Raw genomic sequence first — 27,831 nt, 5'->3', positions numbered from 1 at the left:
ACTATTTCAGAAAATTATTAGAAACTGCATATGAATACCCTATTCCTTTTGTGTACACTGTAAACAGCCAATTCCTACTTTTCTTCAGTTAACCATGTTTACGATTTCAGTGTGCATCCCTCCAGTTCTATACACACTATAAATATACACACAATAGTCTTGACTGGTGGGAGTGAGGGGTGCAGGTAGGCTTATTGGGGATTAGTTTGTTGGGTATTGTTTTGTGTTTGTTAACGTGTATTGGAGAGCTTTTAGTATGTATATAGATCTAATTCATACATACTGTAATGGCTGAATTCTGCTTGAGTATAAATGTACTAGTTTTACTTTAAATGTTTCACAGTTATAAACATAGCTGCACTAAATATCCTTGTATGTGTATGTATACATAAGCAAGTCTGTTTTTAGAACATATTTATACAAGTAGAATTGCTGGATTAAAGACTCTTTGTAAAAAAAAAATAAAATAAAAAAAATAAAGACTCTTTGTATTTAAATTTTTGGAGGTTATGGGAGAGATTTGAGAGGCCCTGGGGGTGCCTGAAGCCAAAGAATCATCAGAAGCCATACAGATCTTTTGTTCCCTAAATACTTTAATTGGCAATTCCACCAGAATGTACATTCCATGATAGTTGGGGCCTTGATACCTTGTGCCGTAAGATACTACCAGGACCTAGACAAGTTCAGCATCTCGGAACTCACTGAATGCATGAACTCACGTAGGCCAGTCACAGGCAAACTCTTCAATCAGAATGCAAAATTTCCTTGGATTTTTAGGAAGACCACAAACATCAAGAAAGTTTCTCTTCTGAGAAATTCTTCTAGGATTGCTCTAGGTTCCTAAATTTTCATCCCATCTCCTGCCTCCACCACTTTTAATTCACCAGCTTGAACCCCTCTAAACACCCATGAGCTAGACAGATCCCTTGGAAACTCAAACCACTTGCCAGTCCCAAGGGAACATAGAGAAAATGGACTTCAGAATTGCTTTTCAGTAGAGATAACCTGAACTCAGATTCCACCAGTACCAAAACGGGAGGGAAATCACTTGAAGTCAAGCTGAATTAGCTGCCTGAAGAATACTGAAGCACTGAAGGAACTCAGCACATTGACAAATTCTCCAGTCTGTCTTGAAAGGGGGAACAAAAGGACCCAGGGGACAAAGGCAGATTCTTACCAGAGGACCTGTAGAACAGAGAATCCTGCCAAGGAAAGCACCAACTAATATGTCTGCAACAAATACTGTAGGAGAAATTTTGAACTGGTAAAGACACTCTCAGTGTTTCCAGTGGCAAGATTCAGCATCAGAAATACAATTAGGTAAAAGATATGTCTGACAGTAAGGAAATTCTGCACAAAAGTCCAAACGGAAGAGTATATAGTACTCTGGGGGGTCCACAAGTGGTTCAGATGCTACATAAAGGTGTCAGAAGAGCTAGTTGAGGCAGAAAATGTCAACAATCCATATGGTAGCAGCCTTGTTAACCAAAATAGAGCCCACTTTTCAAGATACAGAACCAACTAACATTGTTATATTATTCACTTGCTTAAAACTTGTGTAATTACCATTCGTGTTTTTTTACTTTAAGGAACCGATTTCCACCCCCACTCCCCCCTACATCCCTGGGACCTGGCAAAGTACCTGATCCAGGGAATACCAAAGTTGTTTTTACTTTAGTTAACCAGTCTGTGCCATCTAATGCTCAAGTTAGACCAAACTAGGCAAGGCAGCTTCTCAATGGTTCTCAGTGGGGCTAGGGGAAGGAATTCTGCCCAGCCATCCCAACCTCCCAGGGACACAGACATCTTTAACTGTCACAACTTGGAGAAGGTGCTATTGGCAACTAGTGAGTAGATGCTAAATATACTCTAAATATCCTACAATGCACAAGGGTGCCCCCATAACAAAAGACTTATCCAGGCCAAAATGTCAACAGTGCAAAACTGAGAACCCTGTGCCTAGCCTAACTGCAGATAGTTAAGAAAACACTAAGTTTTCAACCCTGAGCTCTGCTGTTCCAAAACCAGCAGATCAAAGGAGGCTAAAAAATAGGAGAAGTTTTTTTAGACTCCTCCAGGCACAGATCCCATCAGAGGGAAGTATAACTCACGTCAAAGGACATCTAGAAAAAAAGTGACAGGGCTCAAATACAAGGAGAAGAAAAAGTGTGGGGAAGAAAAAAAAACAATACACTGGGAAGAATATGGAATGTTCCCACCAAATGTGAAATAGGCCCAGTCAATGCCATTTATTATACATGTTGAACAGCCTCTGAGACCCAAGGGCTCCCATATGAGGTTTTTTCCTTTTTCTTTTTTGCATCAAACAGGTTCTTCCAAGAGCCTGCTTACAAGGAAGACAAAAACAGAGTAATCCTCAATAAAATGAAACAAATAGGAAAAGCTGAACAGATTTTACATATGAAGAACAAAAGTTAAAAAACTCACCAGACAAAAACCACACCACTCATCCCATTTAATTTCCTGTTACATGCTCTGAAGAAGCTGAGAACACCAGGCCCCAAGGCAGCAATGCTCTTGAGGCTCTAGCTCAGGCTCCCTCTATGTGACAGATTCATGCACACGCACCCGCACATACCACAGATCCAGGCAGAAGTACACATGCATGCACAGGTGGCCAAAGAACCACAAGGGAGATGGGGGGGGGGGGGGGGGGGGGGCAGTCAAGGATATACTGTCAACTGGAAACTGGGGACCCAGAGAACCCTTCTGCTGTAGGCTGAGTCAAAATTAAAACAAAGGCAGAACACAGGATAAATGTAGGATGCTCAGATAAGAGTTGGACAGATGAAGAGGGAAAGATGCAAGGGGAGTTTCGGGAAAGCAGCCTCAGAAGAGGGGTTTTTCTTTATTGGGAAATCAGATGGTCAGAGGTCCTGTGTCTCCAGTGATATACTGAGGCTGAAGGAATATGCCATAGCATGTTCCTTTGCATTCTGTGCTCTCTCCCAAGGCAGAGGAAAACCAGAAACACCCACCCTCTAGCCCTCCCCATTGCCACTCTTACCAACTTTCCCCAGTACCTCCCCCAAAATGACATCCACACACACACAGTTAGGCCCAGCAAAAAGCCAAGCATAGAAAGCCTCAGTAACTCTTCTTGGTGGAACCAAAGCCAGAGAAGCCCATCACAGCTGCCATTTCATCATCCTCCTCAAATGTCAAGTCCTCCTCAGCCCTCCTTTTCTTCTCCTTCTGCTTCTCTTTCTTGTAGGCTTTGGCCTTTTCCTCCTAGAGGGGAAATCACTCAGAATCAGTTCAGACTCCTGAGCAAACCTTGCTGAAAGAGATAGGTGAGTGTCTTTTCCATCTTTAGAAGAAAAACATAGACAAAATTTCAAGAGCAAAGGAAAAGCCACAGTAAAGATTGTAAGGGACAGGAAAAAGAAGTCTCAGCCTGTGGAAAGCATTTCTCAATCCTACATCCCAGTTCATCTCTAGCTCACAACAAGGTGATGGGAGAAAAGCCATAGGGCATACAGTATATGCCAGGAGATGGTCTAAATGCTTCATGTAAATTACATACTAAGATCTCTATGAGGAAACAGAGGTACAGAGAGGTTATATAGCTTGTCCAAGATTCACAGCCAGTAAATGGAGGAAACAGAATTCTGACCCAGTCAGCCTGGTTCCACAGGCCTAATGGGGACTAGGTGCACTTAGTTAATAACTTAGTAGTAAAAAGAAAAAGAAAAGTATGGCCCAGAAAGTTTAGAAAAAAAGGACGGGTTTAGAGCCATTTCCTTCAAATTATGAGAGTCCCAAACAAGGGCAATAAATGTTTCCCTTAATGTATAGGAGTTCAGGAGACAAAATTCTCCTCTGGGAGTGGAAGTGGAATGAGGAAAAGAGCCTCCCCATGATGCATAACATAAAATTTAAAGCTGAAGAAGAAGGGACAGAAGGATAGTAGAGCCCACCTCTTCTCTGAGTTCCTTCATCCTTTCCTCAAAATCATAATCCTTCTGCTTCTCTTCCATCTTCTTCTTGTTGACTTCAAAACGTTTCTTCACCTGATCCAAGGTGGAACGTTCCACACGCATAGACATGCCCAGGTTTCGCTGATCTGGGTAGGGTCAATAGAAAAAAAGGTAAGGTTCTTAAAACTTCCTAAGTCCCTCAAAAAGTCTTTTCCTGACATTAAAAACAAAACCAAAAACTCATAAAACATGCAGTAAAAAATATTAGGACTAAAAAAAAACTTCTTGGCAGCAGCCCCCAATAACAAGATAAAGCAGCTTTCAACTACTCTTACTGAGCAAATGCACACCAATAGGAACAGTCAGGCCCAGGAGAAAACCATGGTTTGGACTTGTTGAGAGCCTAGAACAGATTCTCACCTCATGGACTCCAGGAACATTAAATAATGAAGTAAAGAATGGCCTGTGCTGAAGGAACTAGAGAATGCCCCAGACATAAAAAAGCTCAATAGAAACTACCCTCTCCCTTACCCCATCACAAAAATTCAATCTCAGCCTCAATCACAAACTACCTCCAAGCCTTACGTTTCTTTCCATTAATGTGATCCAGGAAGTTAATAGAGTCTTTCACCACACAGTCACAGACATTGCAGTAGTATCTAGAAAACAGAAAGAAACAGCACTAGTTTCAAATCTGGTTATAAAGATTTTATTGTTTTCAGCCAAGAAACTCATAATGTTTAGGTAAAAATTCTTTTTAGAGGAGACACTTCTCATTTCCACAAAGACTTTGCTCTTAGAAGAGTGTGGCTTGCAACCTCCAAGATGGCCCCCACAATGATACCATCTATATTTCTACCCTATATAGGCCGTTCCCAATTTGTACCAGGGTTACTCCGTGTGATCAATAGACTATATCAAAAGTGATGTTATGTCACTTCCAAGACTAGGTTTTCTAAAAAAACATGCATTCTGCTTAGTCTGTTCATGTAGATCACCTGCCCTGGGGAAGCCACTTGCTTTGTTGTGAGTAGCACTATGGAGTGGCCCATAGAGCATAGAACTGAGGCCTCCAAATCACAGTCAAGTGACAAGAGTTTGGACAAAGATCCTCCAGCCCTACTTACACCTCGGATGAATGCAGACCCAGCAGACACCCTGATGGCAGCTTTGTGAGAGACCCTGAGCTAGAACCACCTAGATAAGCCTTTCCCATATTACTTACCCATGTGAGATATTGTGAGCTATTCTTTATTTTATGCTGCTAAATACTGGGTTAATATATTAACACAAATAGCAACAGATAACTAACACAAAGAGGAAAGGTAACAGTGAGTTTACTCAGAGAAGCAGCTCAGAGAAGTGTCACTTGTTATCTGTGTTATGCTCCTGCTGGAAAACGCACGTAGACAGAGTAGTAGTGTTAGGCAAAAAGATGAAGAGTTCTTGTGAGACCTTTCTTCCTAAAGGTAAGGGTCTAGGAGGAAGGTGCACAACCAGGAAAACCATAACAACTACAACTTCTGTAGCCAGTCTTGAACCTCAACTCCCTTTATTCACCGCCGACAGTTTCTGGGCTCTATTCTAGCTGCACCTAATTTCTCCCCTAGAAATCTCCTCAGTAGTCCTTTCCTTCATTTCTTCCTTTAGCAGGAGAACAAATAATCCCTTTTAAGATATTAAGAAGTAGTTACAGTGCTAATATGAAGAAGCCTACAGAGTAACCCCCTCTTACAGACATGTTAACTAGAGACCCTGGAGGAAAATGGATGAAATTACAGGAAACAAGGTTGTTATTCTGGGGGCAGGTATCCTGCATAACACTTCCTGGCTGTTTAACACTTCCTGGCTGCAGAGAAAGAAGAAAAGCCACTCACCCTCCCATCTCAGACTGTGGGGTGGTCTTGGTAATGACAATTGTCTTCCCGAGTTTGGATTCCAGGTCCACCTTGTAGTCCCTATGCCGGAGAAGCTCTCGCTTAACTGGCTGCACTGGTTTTCCTGAAATATAATGGGGAAGGAAGTCCCTTCATTATTAGAGTTCCTTAACCAGAAAGGAAAAGAAATGCATAAAGTCCAAATTCAGAGGTCTACTTTCATTTCTTTTTTGAAACATGAAGCAAAGGACACAACAGTCACTTGTAGCAGCAGCTAAGAAGCTCAACACAAAAAATGACAAGCAGTTCTTAACTCTCTACATCTTTTCTCCACTTTAAAGCCAACGAATCTAAAAGCAATTTTTTTATTCATTAATTAACTGAACTGAAGGCAAAAGTTCTGAATTTTCCCAAAAAGCAAACTTTTAAAAGAACAGCAAGACCACTCTTAAAAGGGAGACCAATATTTAGGAAATAATCTGTTGCAGGCCAAGTACTATTATACAAGTAACATAAAAACTAAAAGATTTAGAGTATGTAATCTGGTGTGGAAGAAAGCAGAAGAATGTACTGTTTGAAAACAGACGAGAAAGTAAGATATTTCTTTCTACATAGTGGAATCTCTAGAAGAGGAGCACCAACTCCCTGACACTGTCTATCGCACAGAGAACAGTGCTAGACGCTAGGTTAAATACCATGTTTCCTGCTGGGAGAAAAAGAGGCTCTTCAATAGTAGTAACACACAGCAGCGAAATACTCCGCCTCCTGTCACTACTAAGGATTCCACTCTCTTCTCTGTACCTAAGGAAAGTACTAAATGAGCCAAGCAAAGGCAGAGCAAGAAAGCCGAGAATCACAGAGCTGGAAAGCACCTCAAAAGCACTTCAGTCCATCTCCTCGCTTTCACCTTATACCTGAAGAAACTGAGAACCAGGGAGGCAATACTCTGCCAGATATTACAGAAGTACGGAGGACAGCGCATTTCAACTCCCCACCCACTCTACAACCACTGCATCGCCTCTACAATACAGTTAGCACTTGATGGAGCAAGTACCCACCATCCTTCTTTTCTCTCTCTTCCGTGAGCCTCTTCTCGGCGAGCTTCTCATATTCATCTTTGTCCCACTTTCGGCGAAAGTCCAAGTTTTTTGTCTGGGGGAAGAAAAATGCGCTTAAGACTCGCCGCTCATCGTGTCCAACTCCTGGAAAAACTGAAGAAACCGCGTCCACGCTGCCAAGGCGGCCCGGGACTTGAAGAGAGCGAAGCCTCTCCGGACACCACTAGGAGGCTAAGGTTACCTCAGGACCCCATCCGAGCCCTCCCCTCCTCAGACCCTGCACGAAAGCCTCACTGGGGAGCTCTTGAACCGGAGCCATTATGTTGCGAAGAGGTGTCGGAAAGCCAATTGGGTGTGGAATATCCAGCGCCGAGAAACCACCCCCTAACCCCGACTCCAAGCCTCCTCACACAACACCTACCCCACTGCCTGACGCCATCTTCACTGCGAAGTGAATGGGAAGCCGGAAAATGCCGTAAAAAGCGGCCTTGAGCCGTAAAGCAAGCTTGCCTCCAATCAGGTTAAACGCTCCTGTTCTAAACGCGCTAAGAACTGGAGGGCTTCGAAAATAGGCTTGTCAGCCCCGCCTCCGCGCCGAGGAAGTAGCGCATGCGCAAGGAAAGTATGAAGCAACACGGAAGTAAGGGCGCCTGCAAACGTTTTTGCCCTGGCTTTCAAAACAGGCAGATTCAACTCGTCTTAACAAGAGGAAAATAAGATTCAGATCAGTGCTCTCTCATCTAGTCTAATAAACTTGCGTGCATTCCAGGAGTTTCCAAACCTTTAAGGCTGAAGCGCTGTTACAGGGTCTCAAATTAATTAGGCTTCACGTTAGTGCTTCACCGCAAGCACTAAAGATACAGCCTTAGAGCACTGAACTGTTTGTAAAGGTTGCAGCCTTCCCAACGCACATATACAAAGCGCTTTTTGCAGTTTGTCTCTTTATCTTGAAGCAATGCTAGCACCCTTTGAAAAGTGAAAGTTAAAGTGAAGTCGCTCAGTCATGTCCGACTCTTTGTGACCCCATGAACTGGGGCCTACCAGGATCCTCCGTCCATGGGATTTCCCAGGCAAGAGTGCTGGAGTAGGGTGCTATTTCCTTCTCCAGGGGATCTTCCCGACCCAGGGATCGACCCTTTGATTCACTCATTTTTCCTCCAGCTGAGAACATTAGGGTCATTTAATCCATAGGGCACAGTTTATACAACATGATCGCACTTGGAAAGGTGGGTACCAGCAACACTCCCGTGAAGAACTCTAGCAGATGTCTCACTATACACTGATTCAGTGGTGTGATTCTATCTCTAAATTGGGGGGAGGGGGAACTGTGGCCGCTCCCTTCTCTCAATACAGAAGCATCACCCCAGGGAGATTACTCCTAGCTCACAGAATCCTCCAGTGTACACTCAAGCATTTTCTATGGCCTATGCAAACCAACCCCTTGATAACAAATTACTCAAACTACTCCATTTAAATTTTATTTAATATATTATACAACCACTTCAAGAACAGCCACCTCCATGGCAGGACATGGAAATCAGAGAAGTGATTCCGGCACAGGTAATGGGCTCCAAAATCATATCTCCATTTTGTCAGGTCACCTATTAAGTTCAATGTTCAAGATTATTAAACAAACAGGCTCACCCTGTTATTATTAACGTGAATGGGCTAAAGAGATGCCACATCAATATGGGCAGTGCAATGCCCTTAGGATAGCACCTCTGTTTTAAACAGAACAGAAAGCAGTCACTTCCCCTCCTTGCTGTCTCCCCAAAACTCCCTGGACAGCCCATGACTAGGTTTTGGACAAACTTTCCAGAAGCCATAGTAGAAGGCTAAATATATCACTTTTGATCTCAATGGTTCAGAATCCTCTCAACCTGAGGTGACTTTCCCAGAGACTTGCTGACAGCAACCATCTCAGCACATTGTTGGTAGCATTCAATGGCATTTCAAACCTGCCATCTGCCTTGGCAGTTACAGCATATCTCTTTCACATACCAGCCATCATGTGTGCCCATGCAGCATAGCTGCTCACACTAGCCTAGGAGTCCTCAGGGCATTCTATAGTTCTGTACACAGAAAAGATAAGGATCCAGAAACACTTGTCACCCATTCTGGCCAGCAGGTGTGAAGTCCTTTAGGAAGTCAGTCCTAGGTGAAACCTTTTCTACAAAGAGTAGCAGATGGCATTCGGGTAATGATCAAGACTCAGACAGTCGTTTCTGAATTTCAGCCACTAGATTTTCCCGTTTAATGGCCACCTGAAACATAAGAGAAGCCTCATGTGACAAACTAGAGAGTGACACTAGTTTCTTAGCCTCTAATTTTCTGGATTCATTTACCTCTGCAACTGCTCCCACTACTTGGGCAACCAGTAGGGAGGAGTATGTGCTTCAACCTGACCTGGAGAATGTATCCCCTCAAAACTAAAGTGATTCAAACACCTAATCTATGTCTGTTTTGTTGATTAATCTTGAAATACCCATGGAGATTTCACTTGTCCTTTTGCCCATCCATCCAATCATCAGCTATAATGGTTGCCCAGGATGGAGCCTCATTCACCTCTATCACTATTAACCCTGGAGATACTTCCACAGCTAAAATATACGTATTTCTCAAAGAATCTAAGAAAGGTATGAACACTTGGTCCCTCCTATTTCTGGCTGGCCTGACTCACCTCCTCCCTGCTGGCCACTGAACGGAGCTTGATTATCCCTTCTTTCAGTTCTTGCTCACCAATAATGACCACCAGTGGAATGCCCATGTTCTCACAGTAGTGCAGCTGGGGTAGTAGTTTAGGGTTGTTCTTATACATCAGCTCTGCCTGAAAAGGGTGAAGTAAGAATAGGGGATTTAGAAGTTAAGCATACCACTGAAATCCCAGGAGCAAACATATCTAAAAAATAAGTACCTAGCCTACTTGTACTTAAGAAGATACTCCAGTGAAGACTAGAAAGGTCTTGAGTTCCACCCTAGGTATAAGCTAGAAGTGGGCCTGGTGCATGAATTCTACATATACCTAGATGGTGTGGATTTTAGCTCCTTTATACCTTGATCCCAGCATCCCAAAGCTCTGCAATTAGCTTCAACCGTTCTTGAAGAAAGTTCTTCTGTGGTGTGGCCACAAACACTTGGGTCTCTGTGGTCCGTATCTTCTCACCAAAAATCTAGTAAAAGAGAGAGAGAAAGTAAACTAATAATAACTTCTTTTGCACCAATATTTCAAAAAAACAAAAACAATCATCAAAAAAACAGTCCAACTGCACCTCCAGAAACATGAGTTTTTAATGCGTGCAGCCCCACTCTAACCCTACCAAGGACCTACCTTCATCCTCTGCTCCACAATGGAGAAGATTCGCTCTACTCCAATGCTGAGCCCCACACATGGCACCCTGTGGCCTCTGGGGTCAAACATGCCCACCAGCCCATCATAGCGACCACCAGCAGCCACACTGCCCACATTCAGTGGCTCCTCCTCAGCATGCACTGGGGTCTGTAGCAGCACTGCTTCATAGATCACTCCTGTATAGTAGTCCAGGCCTCGAGCCAAGCTCAGGTCAAAGGAGACCTGTGGAGACAAAGTTATAGTCAGTGTCACACAAGACTCAGGACCCTGAGAAACCTAGACACAGCAGGAGGTCAACTCCCTATTCAGCTAACCTTCTCAGCAACTCCAAATAAAGTCAGGTATTCAAACAGCAGCTTCAGGTCTCCCAAGCCCTCTAGGGCCTGCTTGTTCTGGGATAGTCTGGGATCCTGGAACATTTGCTCCACCAAGGATATCCCACCTGGGGAGACATGTGGGGAGAAAGAAGGTCTGTGTTATACACCCAGATGTGTTTCATTCAAATTTAACCCTAATGTGCTTCAACTAGTCCTCCTCATTTTCTTTAAAAAAAAAAAAAAAATCCTGATCATATCCAACCAGATTTCCCTCTTCTACCTCCATCTTTGATATCTGAAGACATAACTGGTTACAGTAAGTAAAAAGGTTATTAAATTCAAACCAGGCTCTGGAACTTAGCACATTTATGGAAAAGAGCTGTTTCAGAGGTAGAAGTTATACACAGATCACCCTTACTCTGGTTCTATCACCTACCTCTAAAATAAAAACACTGGTTCTTACCATGACATTGGACATAATCCCCAATTCGATCAGCCACTTCAGGAGCCAGGCCTTTCTTTACCACCATCTCATGTCTCACATCTTTCCAAGACATCTGCACAAACATCCAAACATTAGGCTAGCCCCAAGATCCCTCTTTTTCTAAATGGAAAAGGATATCTTGTTTCATTCATTAGGTATGTCATGAGTAGCTAACACTATATTCAGCACAATTAGAGGCAGTTTAGGAAATCTAGCCATAATCTCCACTGCACAGCAAAATTCAGGTCTTGTTTCAGAATGTCTCCTTACATTCCTCCCAGAAATAACTCACTTCTGGCCACCATCTCCTCTAAGGGTATAGGTTTGAAGGCAGGGTCTACTGAAGCGTGTCTTTTTCATTACCTTGTCTAGTTTGTCTACTGAGGAGCAGATGGCATGGAACTTGCTTTCAGGAACACCACAGACAGCAAATATTCCATCCAAAATCCGCCGGTCATTGATCTGTGAACTCAATGGAAGCAACCCAAATGCCTTGTCAATGACCTCCCCATCAAAACAATGGCAGTCCCAACACTCCTGACTCATAAAAGGGACAGAAGTTTCACAGAATGATTATATAGATATAGATATGAAATGCAACACTTGTACAAAGAAAATCCTAGAGCTATAGGCTCAATGGCTGGTGTCACCTATGTCTTGAGACAGTTTTGAGACAGCATTGAGCCAAATCCAGACTTCGCCCCTCAGTCCTCAGCTCTGGCCTCACCTTAATGAGAAAATCCCCCAGCTGCAATCCGCTAAGGATTTCACACATGATCTTCAAACATTCTGCATCAGGGATCATAGGGTCAAATTGACCAGCAATGTCAAAATCCTGCAGCAAAGAAAAAGATGGGGAAAAAATTACTGAGCAGCCAGGTCGTGGCCCCCAGAACTCTCAAACTCCATCAGGTTTCTTACACACTGGTAGAACTCCCGGTAGCGGCCTTGGACTATGGTTGGGCTCTCCCGCCGCCACACTTTTCCAACATGATAGCGTTTCATCTTCTTCACTTTATTCATTGCCAGATAACGAGCAAAAGGGACCTCACATAAATAGGTTAAGGAAGAAGGATACTGCATCCAAAGTTTAGGCCCAGTGGAAAGACATTAGGGAGGACTGGAGCTCTATCAATCAAATCTCATCCACTAGAATTAGAACAAGGACCTTCTTTGTCTCCTTTCTCTATACCCATGGCTTAGCAATCAATGTATGTTAAATAGTGTCAACGAAGGAATCCCAGCTAGCAAGACTGCAAGTTCTGTAAAAAGCAGTGGAAACAGAGATAGAAACGACTCAAGAACTTCAAGTCTGGGCATTCCCTCGCACTCAGATCAATTCTTAACTGTCTTAGAAGAGTCAAGCTTCAGAACCTGGATTTGTCTAAAATTTCTAAGTCAATTTTTCTTCAAATGCTCAAGGACCACCTACATCCTAATTCCCAAGTACCTGTTTAAAATACAGATTGCTAACTCCCACTCCAGCTACAGAAATAAGAACATCAGGGGCTAGAGGTCAAGAATTTGTATTTCGGCAAGCTTCCCCCAGGGATGCTGACATACTATTTTCCGGGGTGGGGGGGGGGGGGGCAACGCTGCATGGCATGGCATGGGGGAATCTCAGTTCCCCAACCAGGGATCGAACGTGCACCCTCTGCATGAGTCTTACCACTGAACCAGCAGGGAAGGTCACCTAACACACTATAGACTTAAACGACAATGCACTAAGACAGGCTGTGCTGGCAGAACTGCCTTCTGGAAGAAACCAGAAGTAAAGACTGCCGCCAACAAGACTATAGGGTCCCAGAGCCACTCTTTTCTGGTTAGTCAAAGATGCCCTCTGGGTTTGGAGAAAGGGAAGTCCTCCAGAACTCAGGATACAGTAAGGTCATAGCGCAATGACAGCAGCTCTCCGCCCTGATCCTGCAGGTCATAGATGAGCCCAGAGTCCTCTCCATACTTCTCAGTGAGCATCTCCTACAGAGGCCAAACACAAGTGCCATGTTAAAAGGAAAAGTCCAGAACATAGGCTAGAAGCCCCTTGTGAAATAAGGCATGTGAAGAAATGGGGTTCCTGCACTTTTTTCTCCTCTTACCTTTAGTTCAAATGCCGGGGTATCCAACCCCTTTGCTCCATGACGTTTAAAGCAGCTAACAACCACATCAAGAATTTTCTCCCTCACCACCATCTGCTGGGGACTAAGATCTCTGGTACCCTAGAAATCAAAAGGAGCCAGAGTGAAAACAAAACCAAGTCCATTTAAGACAAAGAGTTAAACTATATCTACAATCTAAGGTCTGGAGTTGAAATCACTTTGGGTTCAGATGACTATGAGCCCCACCCAGTACCTCCAGAATAGTAAAGACTTTTTTAAAATTAGTTAAAAAAAAAAACGTTAAAAGTAGGGAATTCCCTGGGGGTCCAGTGGTTAGGACTCTGTGTTTAGGATATGAGTTCAATCCCTGGTCAGGGAACTAAGATCCTGCACTGTAAGACACAGAGTATGGCCAAAACAAATGAAAACATTAAAAGCGGTTGGGAAGGGAAGCATAGGGCAGAACTCCAAGGCACTCTAATGGACAGGGTGAGATACAGGGTATTACCTTTGGGGTCTTGATAATAAAATTTGACTTCTCTTGATGAGGTTTCAGTTGGGATGTAAACAGTGCCTCTGCAACCTGGCAGAAAAAATGTGAGATACAGATCCTCTCATTCTGGCCAGAGGAACTTCCTTGGTGATCCAGCAGCTAAGGCGCCACACTCCCAATGCAAGGGGGGCTGGGTTTGATCCCTGGTCCCCTGGATCCCACATACTGCAACTGGGAGTTCCCATGCCACAACTAAAAGATCTTGCATGCTGCAACTAAGACCTAGCAGAGCCACATACTGGCAAGGACTGTGGTATCTCTGGCCCTGTGCACCACCAACCTGCAAATATTTTTGGCCCTGAGCAATAGGAACTCTGAACACTATGCTATCTATCCTAATCTCAGCGCACTTCCAAAAACCCAGCTGTATATGCAACACATATAAGATCAGGTGTTTACCATACAAGCTTCCTCACCAAATTTGGAGTTTCCAAATATATGGAAAAGTTTAACCACCCAAAAACAATGAAGGCACAAAGAAACCCAAGACTACCACCACTGACCATCTAGGAGTAGGGACTAATATGATCCCTAGTTCTGTTTCCACTCAAAGAGCAAAAAATAAAAATTGTTAATAAGACAGCAATGGTCATTAGGCTTAGAGATAGGGAAAAAATTAACTTGAAGACAGAAGAGAACCAGCCCAAGTACAGCGCATTCTCTTTCCTCCAAGAACAGAGAACAATGCCTGTGGAACAAACAGGAATGGATTAAAAAAAAAAAGATTAGTAGGATGCTGTGACTGCAAATAACAAAAGATATGCACCCTGTTGGTCATGATAACACAAAGCATCTACGAGGAAGTCAACAGTGTCTTTCCCAAGGTAAAACAGAATCTGTGATTTTACTACCAGCAGACTGTACACCCTTCCAGAAATATAGAGGGTGTAGTTCATACTTTGGCGGATTCAGTTCTCCAAGCCCACAGCCCCTCCTAAGGATCCATAATCTCTGAAAACTACAAACTGGGATGAGGGGGATTCATTTTGAGGTAAATTCTAACGTGAACTCACTCTACTTATGGTCGTTAGTGGGAATGTTCACATTCTTTGCTTAAATTTTTTTTTAATGTGTTTGACCCCAAAAGGTTCAGATAAGGATAGTGGACCTGTACTAAAATGCTCCCTTACTACGTAGCCATACGTAAGTCATTTAACCTTGCAGCCTCCGCTTCCTCAACTATAAAATGGAAATATAACCCCAACCTCTCAAGATTGCTTTGATGATTAAATCATAAAGCATCCTAAAAGGCCTTAGCTCTGTGTCGGTACATCTAGGGCACTAGATGTAATACGGCGGGAGTACAGGCTGAGAGTCCATGCTTTCAGACCTGGAGATCCTGCCCCGACAGACCACAGCTATCTCAGTCTGGCTCACCTGACTGTGAGAACGGACTGCCCTGATGCACACAGCACCGGGCGGCCGCCGGAGCTGACCAAGCAACACAGTCCAGGGTCTCCAATGTAGGAGTCCGAGCTGGGGCATCTTGCGGCAGGAAGCAGGATTTCCAGAACAAGAGGCAAAGGACCTAAGAATGAGGCAGACAGGACCCCAGGAAAGGTTACAGGACGCTGTGGAGGCGAAGCCGAGCACCAAAGATGAGATGAGTGCTTCTACACCTCTCACACCTAACAGCCGCTCCACTGCTCTCCGGCTCCCGCCCGGCCTCCACACATCCGATAGGAGCCGGAAGTGACTTTTTTATTGGGCGGTGGCTCTCTAGGCGTATGGGCCAACTACTCGATATCCGGAAGTCCTCCGAGTCGAGGCTGTGGCCACCGCAGCCTATCTAGCCAGCAGTCACATCCAGTCGGCAGCCAGTATGGCCGATCGTGCGGCTCTGGAGGATCTGGTGCGAGTTCAGGGAGAGCGTGTGCGGGGCCTTAAGCAGCAGAAGGCCAGCGCCGAGCAGGTGCGACCCAGGCGGCGGGAGAGAGGACAAAACAAGGCCAGCGAGGACAGAGCGGGGGTGGTCTGCTCAGAGGATAGGGATCTGGAAGAAGGGACTGGGCTGGTAAATAGCAGAACGGGCTGAGTGGGGAGGTAGTTGGGGTAGGATTTGGGGGAAGCAAAGCTAGGAGAGAGATATGGCCCACGTCCTGATGAGGGGGGGGATACTGAATGAATGGCTGGAGCGGGAGGGAGTGGCAGATGCGGTAGTCCAGCGCCGACTTTCCCTCCACAGATCGAAGAGGAGGTGGCAAAACTACTGAAACTGAAGGCACAGCTGGGCCCTGATGAAGGAAAACCGAAGTTTGTGCTCAAAACCCCCAAGGTAAATATCATTCCTTTAGGGAGCCTCCTAGAGGGTCCCTAATTCCACTCACAAGGACGCATATGCCTGCCTACCTGAACCAGATCACTGAGGAGGATCTGAAATACTGCATAGGATACAGCAGTTGCTCTTGGCGCCAGGCTGGACTGGACTCTATCTGAGTCATTCTGGGATGGCAAAGTGATGGAAGAAACTAGGCCAGCTGAGTGCTCGGGGGAGTCTACTCCTCCTTTCACTCAGTAAATATTACTGAGTGCTTACTGTGTTCCTAGCAGTGTACAAAGCAGTGAGTGTACCATGGTGAACAACATAGCCTGCCCTCAGAGAGCTTGGGCTTCCCTGGTGCATCGGTGATAAAAGAATTCATCTGCAATGCAGGAGACACAGGTTCGATCCCTGGGTGGGGAAGATATCCTGGAGAAGGAAAATGGCAACCCACTCCAGTATTTTTGCCTTGGAAATCCCATGGACAGAGGAACCTGGTGGGCTACAGTCCATGGGTTCGCAAGAGTTGCACACGACTTAGCGACAACACACACACACACACACACAGCTTACATCCTACAATGGAAACAGACTTGGGAAGAAAAATAATCCCACACATGGATATGTAATACAAGTTGTGTTAAGTTATGTAAAGAAATAGAAAGGATGCTCTGAGAAAAATAAGGGAGAACTGCAGAGTCTGAGGAAATAATAGACTAGTTGATCTGTAGATGAGTGGGAGACAGCCAGGTGAAGAATGTGAGGAAGATAGGTCCAGGTAGGGAAATCCTGAAGCAACAAAGAATCTTGGTACTATCTAAGAACTAGAAAAAGACTTTATGTCTGGAATCAAATAGAGAGGGACAGTAGAGTGGAATGAAGTTGCTAGCTCAGCCTCCATGATTTCAGTTCAGGTGACACTTTCTGTGAGTTCTATAAACTGGACTACTTAACCATCATCTAGGTACCCTTGGCACTTCATAAATACTCTGTTATTGCATTTATTGCTGACTTTTCATTATTCACATGGTTGATTTAACCTGAGAGGCTGAGACTAGGTGCGTGGGACTAAATAGGTATTCAATGAATATATGTGAAATTTACTTCCAGAGTAGGAGATGATTTGTCTTCCTTATGTTGAGATGTCACCTTTTAAGAGTAATTCTTTGGGCTCCTAAAATCATTGAGCTATTCTTTTCTACATGTAACTCATTTCAAACATTAAAAAGGCAGTGTAAAATCACAAGGCAGTAACCATCAATAGCTATTCAAACTATTGAGTGAAAAGATTAATGGGGATTTATTGATAGATCAGGCTGGCCTCACCTAAACCCAATGATCAATCTTAGCATCGCTAAAAGTAGGACTACCAGATATTATATTCCACCAGATGTGATGCAATAAGAAGTACACAGCACCACCTATGAAGTGTTCTTGCCAAGAACAGCTGAACCTGAATCTAATCAGTCTTCAGATCTAACTACCAGTTTACTGGAAATATGGGAAATGGAGGAACACAGGTTAAATGACCACATTGAGTATACTGTTAACCAAATCTAGAATGAGAAAAATTCTTTCAGAAAAATGACTCAATTTCCTCAATAAGAAAGGACAATTTAAAAAAAAAAAAAAAGGAATTTGTTGCAGATTAAATAGACGTGAGACACATCATCCCAGTACAAGACATGAAGTTATTTAGAATCTGATTCAGACAAGCCAAGCATAAAAAGATATGACTGCAACAATTGGGAGTAATAAACATGGTTTGGGCACCATCTAAAGGGTTGCTGTTAAGCGGGCTGATCTTAAGTTGTGTTGGTTGTAAGAAAGGTATTACAGTATTTTTCTTTTTAATCTTTGTATGTTAGAGAATCATACTGAAATATTTGTGGACGAAAGTATATGATATCTAGGATTTAATTTAAAATACTGCAGGAAAAAAATGCTGGGGCTTAGTTAAAAAATAGCAGATGTTGATAGTTGTTTAAGCGGGATAGTAGATACCTGGTGGTTCCGTGTACTATTCTCTATAATGTGTGTTTGAAAATTTCCATAATATAATGTTAAAAGAAAATGTGAATATAGTGAAGAGTTAATATCCACTCCAGTTTGTTGAAATACATTTCTTGACGTGTGATTCATAGTTAACAAAAAACTCAATATTACAGGGAAAGGACTCTTTCAAGGGACCTTCCTGGTCAAAATTACTTTCATAATGTTACATGCCCTTTTCATTTCATTTGCAATGAAGGTGCAAAAGCACTGGTGTGTAGAACTGCTGATGTCTTAGCACAAATCAACATGCTGGCATGGAGCTGTACTAATAGTCAGTTTATGTTCTTTACTTTCAAAAACTCACAGGGGAAAAAAAACATCAGTTTTACTTAAGAATGTCCGTGATAAAACAGTAAAAATTATTAATTTTACTAATCATTGACCCTTGAGTACACTTTTTTAATACTCCACATGATATAATGGGAAGCACGCATAAAGCACTTCTGCTGCATCCCAAAATAGAAAAAATACTTGGTGCCATGTATGAATTATAAGCTGAACTAGCTGCTTTTCTCATGGAAAACGTTTTGTATTTGAAAGAAAAACTAAAAGATAAAACTATTGTGTTAAAGATTTGGATATCTGGCAGATCTTTTAACAAAAATGAATAAAGTGCACCTTGACACCTCAAGGGAAACATTCAACAGTATGTGTTGCCAGTAAAATAAAATTCAAGTGTTCAAGAAAAAGTTAGAACTTGTTATTTTCCACCATGAGCCTGACAGCTTCCCAACACTTAAAACTTTTTTGATGAAATCTGTGGTGACATGACGGAGAAGGCAATGGCACCCCACTCCAGTACTCTTGCCTAGAAAATCCCATGGACAGAGGAGCCTGGTAGGCTGCAGTCCATGGGGTCGCTAAGAGTTGGACACGACTGAGCGACTTCACTTTCATTTTTCACTTTCATGCATTGGAGAAGGAAATGGCAACCCACTCCAGTATTCTTGTCTGGAGAATCCCAGGGAGCCTGGTGGGCTGCTGTCTATGGGGTCGCACAGAGTCGGACACGACTGAAGTGACTTAGCAGTAGCAGCAATGGTGACATGAACAAGTATGGTTTTCTGATATTGTATAATGAAGCATATCAACATTTGGAAGATCTGTATAACTGTTATCAAAGAACCAATATTTTCTAAATGACCAATGCATGATGTTATAAAATCATGCCTGGGTAAAATAGCCATTCCAAGTACAAGATAGAGTAACAGATCCTTTTAAATTGTAGTAAAATATAGATAACATCAAATTTGCCATTTCAGCCATTTTTAGGTGTACAGTTCAGTAGCATTTAGTACATTCATACTGTTGTATGACAATCACCACTGTTCATCCTCCAGAACTTTTTTGCCATACCAAACTAAAATTCTGTACCCATTAAATGGGGTAGTGATACCCCATTCTACCCTCCCTCCAGTTCCTGGTAAGCAGTGTTCTACTTTCTGTCTCTATGAATTCTGTGTTCCTTATAATGGATTTTAATGTGACAGTGTAAAAAGTTCATTGATGTAGTTTTAGATTCCACATTGTAACCAATCCTTAAGAAGCTTTCCCTCATCAGATTTTGGTGTAGTTTAGGAATATCTAAAGTTAGCTGAAAAGTTTATTAAAATATTCCTCCTTTTACAATTATACATCTCTGTAAGGCTAGATTTTCTTTATATACTCAACCAGAACAACATATCACCACAGAATTGAATGCAAAAAGCATATATGAGAATAGAGCTGGCTTCTGTTAATCCAGACATTAAAGATTTGCAAAAATGTAAATCAATGCCACTCTTCTCACCAAATCTCTTTGTTTTGGAAAGTAGTTACATTTTCCTAAACTGTTATTTTTGTTAACATGTAATGGATTTTCTTTTTTGTTAAGTGAATTAATATTTTTAAATGTTTGCAGTTTTCATTTCAAACATGATAAATATTGATAGGAATAATCCACTTTGGAGTCCTTAGTAAATAGTAAGAATATAAAGAGGTCCTACTTGTGAGTAGCATATAACAACCCAAACTAGAAGTTCTGACCTGAAAGAACAGAGTTCTGGTACTGACTGCCATGAACCTGCTGAGTGGCCTTAAATAATGATTTAACTTCTCAACATGTTCTAATTCATTTACTCAGTCCATGTCATAGGGCTATCAGAAACAAATTAAAGATAAGTAGTATTCACTAGGATTTTTTTTTAAGGTATGCTGGGAGAGAATATTACTTGTAAAATTTGGAATTCAATGAGTTAAGCCAGTTTGAGTTGCTTATATGCCTGGCATCAGGTAGATGTTTTCCGTTAGGCAAGGAAATGTTTTGTTATCCCAGAAAATTAGTTTAGGAAAATTTCTCAAGAGAACAGAGTTCCAAGAATTCGGAAAGATAGAACCAAAGTAAAAGATGCGTTAAAAAAAAAAAAAAAAAAAGATGCATCAAAATTTAGAAAGGTGAGAGCTAATAGGTGTGGTAGTTAATAGGGAATTGTTTGCACCTGTTTTACCGCTCAGTGACCTGTAGGGAAATCTAAGTTTGGGACAGAGTTTTCATTCATCATCATTGAAGTCACACTTGTATATTTCTAGACTGTATTGTTCTTTGTTTTTAAACCGCATCCTTGGTTCTCTGGCTGATTTTGACTCCAAGGGCACAAGAGATTATAGTCCCCGGCAGATGGCAGTTCGGGAGAAGGTGTTTGATGTAATCATCAGCTGCTTCAAGCGCCATGGTGCAGAAGTGATTGATACACCTGTATTTGAACTCAAGGTGAGAGATGGATGAGCAGAAATTATGTGGTGGAAGAATGGGAATACCAACAACAAAGAGGGTGGCAAGGGAGTGAGGCCCAAAGGCCTCTCTCTTATTGCAGACAAAGCTTGGTATTTTCTCCATGAGAAGGGGGGCAGGACTGGCATAGAGGGAGAGGGCCTGCTTTTTATTTACCTTGGTTGCAGCCAGCAGCTTCCAAAAAAGAGCCCTTTTCAGGAGTGGAAGCTGTTATGGCTCCAGACTACCCTGAATTCTGTGTCACCTGTACCCAAGATGTTTCCTAAATACAAGCAGATCAAACGTATAAAGGATAAATATGCAACCAAGTCGCCTATTGATGGACCCTGAGGTGTTTTCTAGTTCTATTAAAAAGCAGTTCTTGCATCACTCCCTGCTTAAAACCCACTGGCTCCCAGTGCATTTATAATAAAATCTAAGCTCTTTACTCAGGCTTACAAGGCCCTACATGATGTGGCAACTGCCTACCTTTCGCTTCTCATCTCATGCTATTCTTCCCCTTGCCCACTTTGCTACCATGGTTTTTTTTCTGTTCCTGGAACATACTAAATGTGTCTATCGTAGGGCCTTTGTTCTTGCTCTTCCCTCTTCCTGAGCTCCCTTTTTCCCTAGCTCTTTGCATGACTTTAATTTCAGAGTAAATTAGACATGATAGATTTTCATTTCATATCTTAATTAAAATGCCATTCCTCAAATAATCCTCTCCAATGTCTTTTCTAAAGCAACCCTTATCTAGCATATCAACCTATTTTATTTCCATTAAAGCAGCTATCACTATCAGAAATTATCTGTTAATTTGTTTCCTTGCATTAATGTACCGCCTGTCTCTTGTCAATACTTTAGAAGATCCAAGAGGGCATGGACTGCCTTTGTTCATAGATGGAGACACAGGGCTTAGAACAATGTCTGGTACTAGTGGGCGTTTATCTACAGGATAAATTCCCAGAGATAGAATTTCTGCATCAAATGGTTGTACTCATTTCTATTTCTACCAACTAGATTAGTTTTGCAAGTGCTGCCATAACAAAATACCATAGACTAGGTGGCTTAAACAACAGAAATGTATTGCCAGGAAGCTGGAAGTCCAAGATAAGCTGTTGGTTCCTTCTAAGGGTCACGAGGGAAGGATCTGTTCCTGGTCTCTCTCCTTGGCTTTTAGATGGTGTCTTTTCCCTGTGTCTTCATATTGTCTTCCCTCCTCTGTGTCCAATTTCCTTTTTATAAGGACATGAGTTTTATTGGATTAGGATTCACCCTAATGACCTCATTTTAGCTTAGCTACTTCTTTAAAGACCCTGTCCCCCAATAGAGCCCTAATCTGAGGTGACTGCGGGTTCAATATATGAATTTTAGAGGAAATGTAAGTTGAAATCAGTCATCATTAGAATGGGGGGTTTTGTTTTTAAAACTTCCTTTTAAATTTTTATATTTATCTTTGTGATCACATTTCTTTTTATCCAGGAAACACTGACTGGAAAGTATGGAGAAGACTCTAAGCTTATCTATGACCTGAAGGACCAGGGTGGGGAGCTGCTGTCTCTTCGATATGACCTCACTGTATCTTTTTAAACTTTGGATGGATTGGCCCTCACTGGGCTGGGGCTTTTTCTAGCCTCAGGTTTGAGGGCAGCTAGACATAGGTGGAATCAAATATAATGCATCTTGCAATCAGGAAATTCTTTCTCTAAAGCAGGAACTGAACTTTGGCTAAACAGAGCATAGCTAGCCGTAGAAGCCTTCTGAAATCCTGAGTGAGACCTCAGCTTTATGTCAGGGTCCAGTTCTGACTCTGGCAGCAATCCTCGGGCTTCAGAATACGTCTCCCTTGTCCTTTCTAATGGATGGCATTCTCCTTAATTGACCAAAAGTCTGTTTCCTTTATCTCCAAGCTATGTCAGAGAATCATCTGCTTAGACATCGCTGAATAGGGCCCCCTGTCTTCTCCCCGGCCAATCTGCCCACCCCTCTGCCGTGCTCACCACAGCCCCATAAGAAAAGAGCCTTAATATTTTTTGAGACTTCAGCAGCCCCTGTGGTAACAGAGTTGATTCTTGCTGATGTTCAGAAATGCTGTTAATCTTACAGGTGGTGATTTTAACCCACACAGGGTGGGGTTAGACCCCAGCTTCTGTTGGTGAGGATCATCAACTTCCAGACTGTGATAAGTAGGCCATTCTCCTTAACTTTGTCATCAGGTTCCTTTTGCTCGATACTTGGCAATGAATAAACTGACCAACATTAAACGCTACCACATAGCAAAAGTATATCGGCGGGATAACCCAGCCATGACCCGAGGCCGATATCGGGAATTCTACCAATGTGTGAGTATGGGGGCAGGCTGGGTGAGGCAGCACTCCCTCGAGCTAGTAGAACCTCCTGAGTACTCATGGTGTCCTGAACAAACTAGATGCCCCAGATAATGCTAACCCTAAGATTTCTTTAGTATTTTCACATACAGGACAGGGATTATTCTCCTCATTTTACATATGAGTAAACTTGAGGCTCAGGAAGATGAAGAGACTATAGGAATAAGAAGGGCAAAGTTAGGACTAGAAGTCTTGGTCCAGTGCTCTTTATATTAAACCACAGTGATAGGATGACAGCAAAGGATGAGGAAACTGGATTTGAGGTACTGTCATCCAGACTGGTGGCAGAGCTTCTAAATGAAGAGAGAAAATAATGGAGGCCAGGTAACTCCCCCCACAACAGTGGAAGGAAATAAGGAAAAATATTGAAAGTAATAGCCCAATAGATGGGAAGAAAACCAGGCCTGGTAAGAGACCCAGGAAGGCTGGGGTTTTCCTCTGGGCTGACAGTCAGACAGAAAATGAAGAACATGGCCCGCACATGAGTGCAATGAGGCCTCCTTCATGGAAAGCAGAGCTCCCAGGATCCTCCCTCAAGGTTAAACCCCTGAGGACCTCTAACTACCCCTCTCCCTACAGGATTTTGACATTGCTGGGCAATTTGACCCCATGATTCCTGATGCAGAGTGCCTGAAGATCATGTGTGAGATCCTGAGTTCACTCCAGATCGGCGACTTCCTGGTCAAGGTCAGAACTGAGTGGAGCTGTGGGGGGCAAAGCTGGGCCTGGCCTCTCACAGGAGAAGGTTCTGGTACAGAGGGAACAGTAGCCTAAGCATCCAGCATTATCAAGGGTCATGTAAAGAGATTCCTTATCACTATGCCTTGGGTCACTGTAGGTGAATGATCGGCGCATCTTAGATGGAATGTTTGCCATCTGTGGTGTTCCAGACAGCAAGTTCCGCACCATCTGCTCCTCAGTGGACAAGCTGGACAAGGTAACCACCAAACACTTGACTGTTCTTTTCCCAGGTGCAACCTTGCCCTGAGATATGGAAAAGATTAGGAGAGAGAGGGCCCTGCCTCTATGCCCACAGAGGAAGATTAGCTCCAGGATATACGTTGACAGGCAGCTTCTGCTCAAGACACCCCCTGAAGAGGGGTCATACTTGCTCTGCCCTGGGGAAGCTGTCCAGGGTTCCCTGACCCATATCTGTCTGCCCAGGTGTCCTGGGAGGAAGTAAAGAATGAGATGGTAGTAGAGAAGGGCCTGGCACCTGAGGTGGCTGACCGCATTGGGGACTACGTCCAGCAGCATGGTGAGAAACAAAGCCTGCCTCCCAAGCAGCCATCCCACTGCCCTCACGCTAAAGCCGAAATTCCCTTTTTGTGTGTGTATGCATACATGTATCTTTTTCTTCTTGTCAGTCAGTCTGGCTCACAGATCTGTCTCCCCAGGTGGAGTATCCCTGGTGGAACAGCTGCTTCAGGATCCTAAACTGTCCCAGAACAAGCAGGCCTTGGAGGGCCTGGGAGACCTGAAGCTGCTATTTGAGTATCTGACTTTGTTTGGCATTGCTGACAAGGTGAGTCAGGTTGGGATGGGAGTCTCAGCTGAGCTCCGGGGCTGGAGGCCAGCCCTTGATCCTTATCTGATACTGACCATGTTCTTGTCCCCCCAGATCTCCTTTGACCTGAGCCTTGCTCGAGGACTGGACTACTATACCGGCGTGATCTATGAGGCGGTGCTGCTACAGCCCCCAGCCCGAGCAGGGGAAGAACCCCTGGGTGTGGGCAGCGTGGCTGCTGGAGGGCGCTATGATGGGCTGGTGGGCATGTTTGACCCCAAAGGGCGCAAGGTGCCCTGTGTGGGGCTCAGCATTGGAGTAGAGCGGATCTTTTCCATCGTGGAGCAGAGGCTGGAGGTAGGGCTTGGGGCTGGGTGGAAGACATTCTGGGCAGCTGGTGGCACCTGAGCTATCTTCTTTGATCTCTAAGGAGGAAGTAGTACTGCACTGGTCAAGGAGCATCTTTGCAAAGAAAGAGAGGACAGTTGCTGTCCTTCAGACTCTTACCCTAATACAGGCCAGCTTGATGGATCTTTAATCATTCTTTCTTCACAAAGTCCTTTGCTCTGGGTCCCTACTTTGCTCAGAGCTGTCAGAAATCCAGGCCAATATATCTAAAGACCTGGATCTTTCTCATAATACAGAATACTTAATATTTTACTACTCTGTGCTTGGGCACTGTGCCTAGTGCTTTTCATGCACTGTCTAAAAAACTTCTTAGACAGCCTTCTGAGGGTGGTAGTGGTAGTAGTTTAGTCATGAAGTCATGTCTGACTCTTGGGACCCTATGGACTGTGGCCTCCCAGGCTCCTCTGTCCATGGGATTCTCCAGGCAAGAATACTGGAGTGGGTTGCCATTTCCTTCTCCAGGAGATCTTCCCAACCCAGGAATTGAACCCAGGTCTCCTGCATTGCAGGCAGATTCTTTACCAACAGCTATGAGGGAAGCCCAAGAGGGCAGCTACTTTTATTATTTACATTTTTCAGACAAGGAAACTGAAGATTATAGATAAAATAATTTGCCAAAGTTTAAGTGGCACAGTCAGAATTTGAATGCAGGCAGTCTAACTCCAGTCTTGCTCCCAATGACTCTGATACTGTCTCTAAGTGAGAAGCATGTATCTGAGGCTCTGGGATCCTTCAGATGGCTATCTTGACTCCCCAGCACCTACAGTAAAGTGAGGGAAGCCCTTCGTGGCCTCAGGCCCACTTCTGTTGCTACTGTTCTTAAGTAACCTTCCCATTGCTCCCATCCTTTTCTTGAGGTCACTGTTTTCCAACTGAAGTTCCAACAGGCAGCTTATATTGTAAGAACAATAGAAATAGTTTTCCATAAAAAGAAACAGGCAGCAGCAGCATTCTTTCTCCCCTCCATCCACACCCCTCCAATGGCTTTAGTGTAAGAGATAGTCTCTTGATTGTCAATACTAGAATTGCTAGGGGTGATTGGATTGCCTTCGTGAGTGCAGAATATCACTTCCTTATGATGGATCCGCAAGATAGTACATGGAGATAAGCTTGTTTATAAACTGTACATAAGCTACCTTTGTGTGTGCTCAGTCACTCAGTTGTGTCCAACTCTTTTCGACCCCATGGACTGTAGCCCACCATGCTCCACAGTCCATGGAATTCTCCAGGCAAGAATACTGGAGTGGGTTGCCATTTCCTTTAAAAGCTACCTTTACCCTCCATTATTTATTCTGGCAAGTCATATGCACAAGCCACTCAGTTCATTTCTTATTCTTCTAAGAGCTACTTCTTGCCTAATTGCTAGATGAGAAAAGACTAGCCTGCCCTGATGGAGTTGGGGCCTGTTCTCAGAATACTGACAAGAGCCTGCTCTGTTTGCTCACTGAAGGTGTTATAAAGGGTAGCTCAGCTCTTTCTTAACTCTTTTCTAGGCCTTGGAGGAGAAGGTACGGACCACAGAGACACAGGTGCTTGTGGCATCTGCACAGAAGAAGCTGCTGGAAGAGAGACTGAAGCTCGTCTCAGAGTTATGGGATGCTGGGATCAAGGTAGAGGAGGCAAGCCCCCGGGTGGCAGCACATTTGGGAATGCTGGACACACACGAAATAAAAGCTTGTCCACAGTGGCCCTGCCATTGCTGTGATTTCTTGGGGTGAAGATGAGAGTGAGGGGCCCCAAGAAGGTTGTCCCTGAGGACTGCAGAAGCCAGCCTTTTTTCTTCCCTGGTCCCCTGCAGGCAGAACTGCTCTACAAAAAGAACCCCAAGTTACTGAATCAGCTGCAGTACTGTGAGGAGGCAGGTATCCCACTGGTGGCCATCATTGGTGAACAAGAGCTCAAGGACGGGGTCATCAAGCTGCGCTCAGTGGCCAGCAGGGAAGAGGTAAGTAGGTGGGCAGGAAGGGGGAGGGACATGGAATGAATGCCATTTCTGGACGCTGCAGCCCACTCAAGACCTGAGCAAAAGTCTGGCATTCGTATTAGCCCCCTAAAGGACTAAGGGGGTAGGTAGCATGATACTATGCTTATGGTCTCCATCCCGACATACCCTGTGTCTCTCTGGCTTCCCCAGGAAGCACCGTCTCCCCTGACGTGTTGATTGGGTTCCTGCTCCCAGCGGAGCCAGGCCTGATGACTAGAGGAAGACATGGGCACTCAGCAGTGGAACACAAGATGCTCATACTACCTTGTCCTTCCTTCCTGGCCAGGTGGACGTCCGAAGAGAAGACCTCGTGGAGGAAATCAAAAGGAGAACAAGCCAGCCCCTTTGCATCTGCTGAGTTGAGCAAACTATCAGAAGAAAGTGGGACTGACACTATTTAAGGCTAAGATAAGACTCTGCATACCTACTTCAGCTTTGCACATTTCTGTCCCAACAGGAAGACCTGAAAAGTGGTCAGAACAGAGACTTTTTTATTTTTATTATGATTATTTTATTTGTAATCACAGACAAAAATGGTCAGGTACTATACCATTTTCCATATGGCTCTGGGGGCTTAGTCCTGCCAGTGTCCCTGGGCTACAGGGACCTGGCGCAAGATGGTCTCTTCTGCAGAGCCCTACAACCGGGTGGAGGGAACGTTCCCCACAACCAGCCTTGGAAGGTCCAATAAAATGCCTCAACCACTGGAGCCTGCCTGTGTCACTACCGCCTAGCCCTGCCTTCCTGGTCAGAGTCTGGGTCTCCCACTGCGACCACTTCAGCGATAGAAAATGGGGAGAGACACT

General features: G+C 43.9%; 3 protein-coding genes across 6 annotated transcripts; 1 reads left to right on the top strand and 2 right to left on the bottom strand.

Moving 5' to 3' along the window:
* Positions 1–2,203: 2,203 nt before the first annotated feature.
* Positions 2,204–7,453, bottom strand: ZMAT2 (zinc finger matrin-type 2). Its single transcript, XM_043913027.1, has 6 exons — positions 7,298–7,453; positions 6,877–6,970; positions 5,819–5,942; positions 4,527–4,600; positions 3,942–4,087; positions 2,204–3,252 (listed from the first exon to the last, which is right to left on the bottom strand). The coding sequence occupies exons 1-6, from the start codon at positions 7,313–7,315 to the stop codon at positions 3,109–3,111; spliced, it is 600 nt and encodes a 199-aa protein (XP_043768962.1). The 5' UTR covers positions 7,316–7,453; the 3' UTR covers positions 2,204–3,108.
* Positions 7,454–8,341: 888 nt separating this feature from the next.
* HARS2 (histidyl-tRNA synthetase 2, mitochondrial) lies at positions 8,342–15,352 on the bottom strand. 2 transcript variants are annotated; one of them, XM_043913013.1, is made up of 14 exons: positions 15,304–15,350; positions 15,053–15,203; positions 13,631–13,705; positions 13,123–13,242; positions 12,908–13,003; positions 11,948–12,073; positions 11,754–11,861; positions 11,390–11,488; positions 11,006–11,099; positions 10,540–10,667; positions 10,205–10,447; positions 9,930–10,046; positions 9,557–9,703; positions 8,342–9,140 (listed from the first exon to the last, which is right to left on the bottom strand). In XM_043913013.1, the coding sequence occupies exons 2-14, from the start codon at positions 15,158–15,160 to the stop codon at positions 9,081–9,083; spliced, it is 1,521 nt and encodes a 506-aa protein (XP_043768948.1). In that variant the 5' UTR covers positions 15,161–15,203; positions 15,304–15,350; the 3' UTR covers positions 8,342–9,080. The 2 variants fall into 2 exon arrangements, with proteins under 2 accessions (XP_043768948.1, XP_043768949.1); XM_043913014.1 differs by having other exon boundaries at positions 9,616–9,703; positions 15,053–15,352.
* Positions 15,353–15,426: 74 nt separating this feature from the next.
* On the top strand, positions 15,427–27,734 carry HARS1 (histidyl-tRNA synthetase 1). 3 transcript variants are annotated; one of them, XM_043913010.1, is made up of 13 exons: positions 15,427–15,587; positions 15,861–15,950; positions 20,620–20,739; positions 22,222–22,317; positions 22,956–23,081; positions 23,706–23,813; positions 23,965–24,063; positions 24,291–24,384; positions 24,524–24,651; positions 24,748–24,990; positions 26,535–26,651; positions 26,840–26,986; positions 27,312–27,734. In XM_043913010.1, the coding sequence occupies exons 1-13, from the start codon at positions 15,498–15,500 to the stop codon at positions 27,381–27,383; spliced, it is 1,530 nt and encodes a 509-aa protein (XP_043768945.1). In that variant the 5' UTR covers positions 15,427–15,497; the 3' UTR covers positions 27,384–27,734. The 3 variants fall into 3 exon arrangements, with proteins under 3 accessions (XP_043768945.1, XP_043768946.1, XP_043768947.1); XM_043913011.1 differs by having other exon boundaries at positions 27,176–27,317; XM_043913012.1 differs by having other exon boundaries at positions 15,446–15,587; positions 20,559–20,739.
* Positions 27,735–27,831: the final 97 nt, after the last annotated feature.

This window comes from Cervus elaphus, chromosome 9 (genome assembly GCF_910594005.1).
Source record: "Cervus elaphus chromosome 9, mCerEla1.1, whole genome shotgun sequence".
Classification (NCBI taxonomy): Eukaryota; Metazoa; Chordata; class Mammalia; order Artiodactyla; family Cervidae; genus Cervus; species Cervus elaphus.
This window is presented reverse-complemented; position numbering and strand designations above follow the sequence as displayed.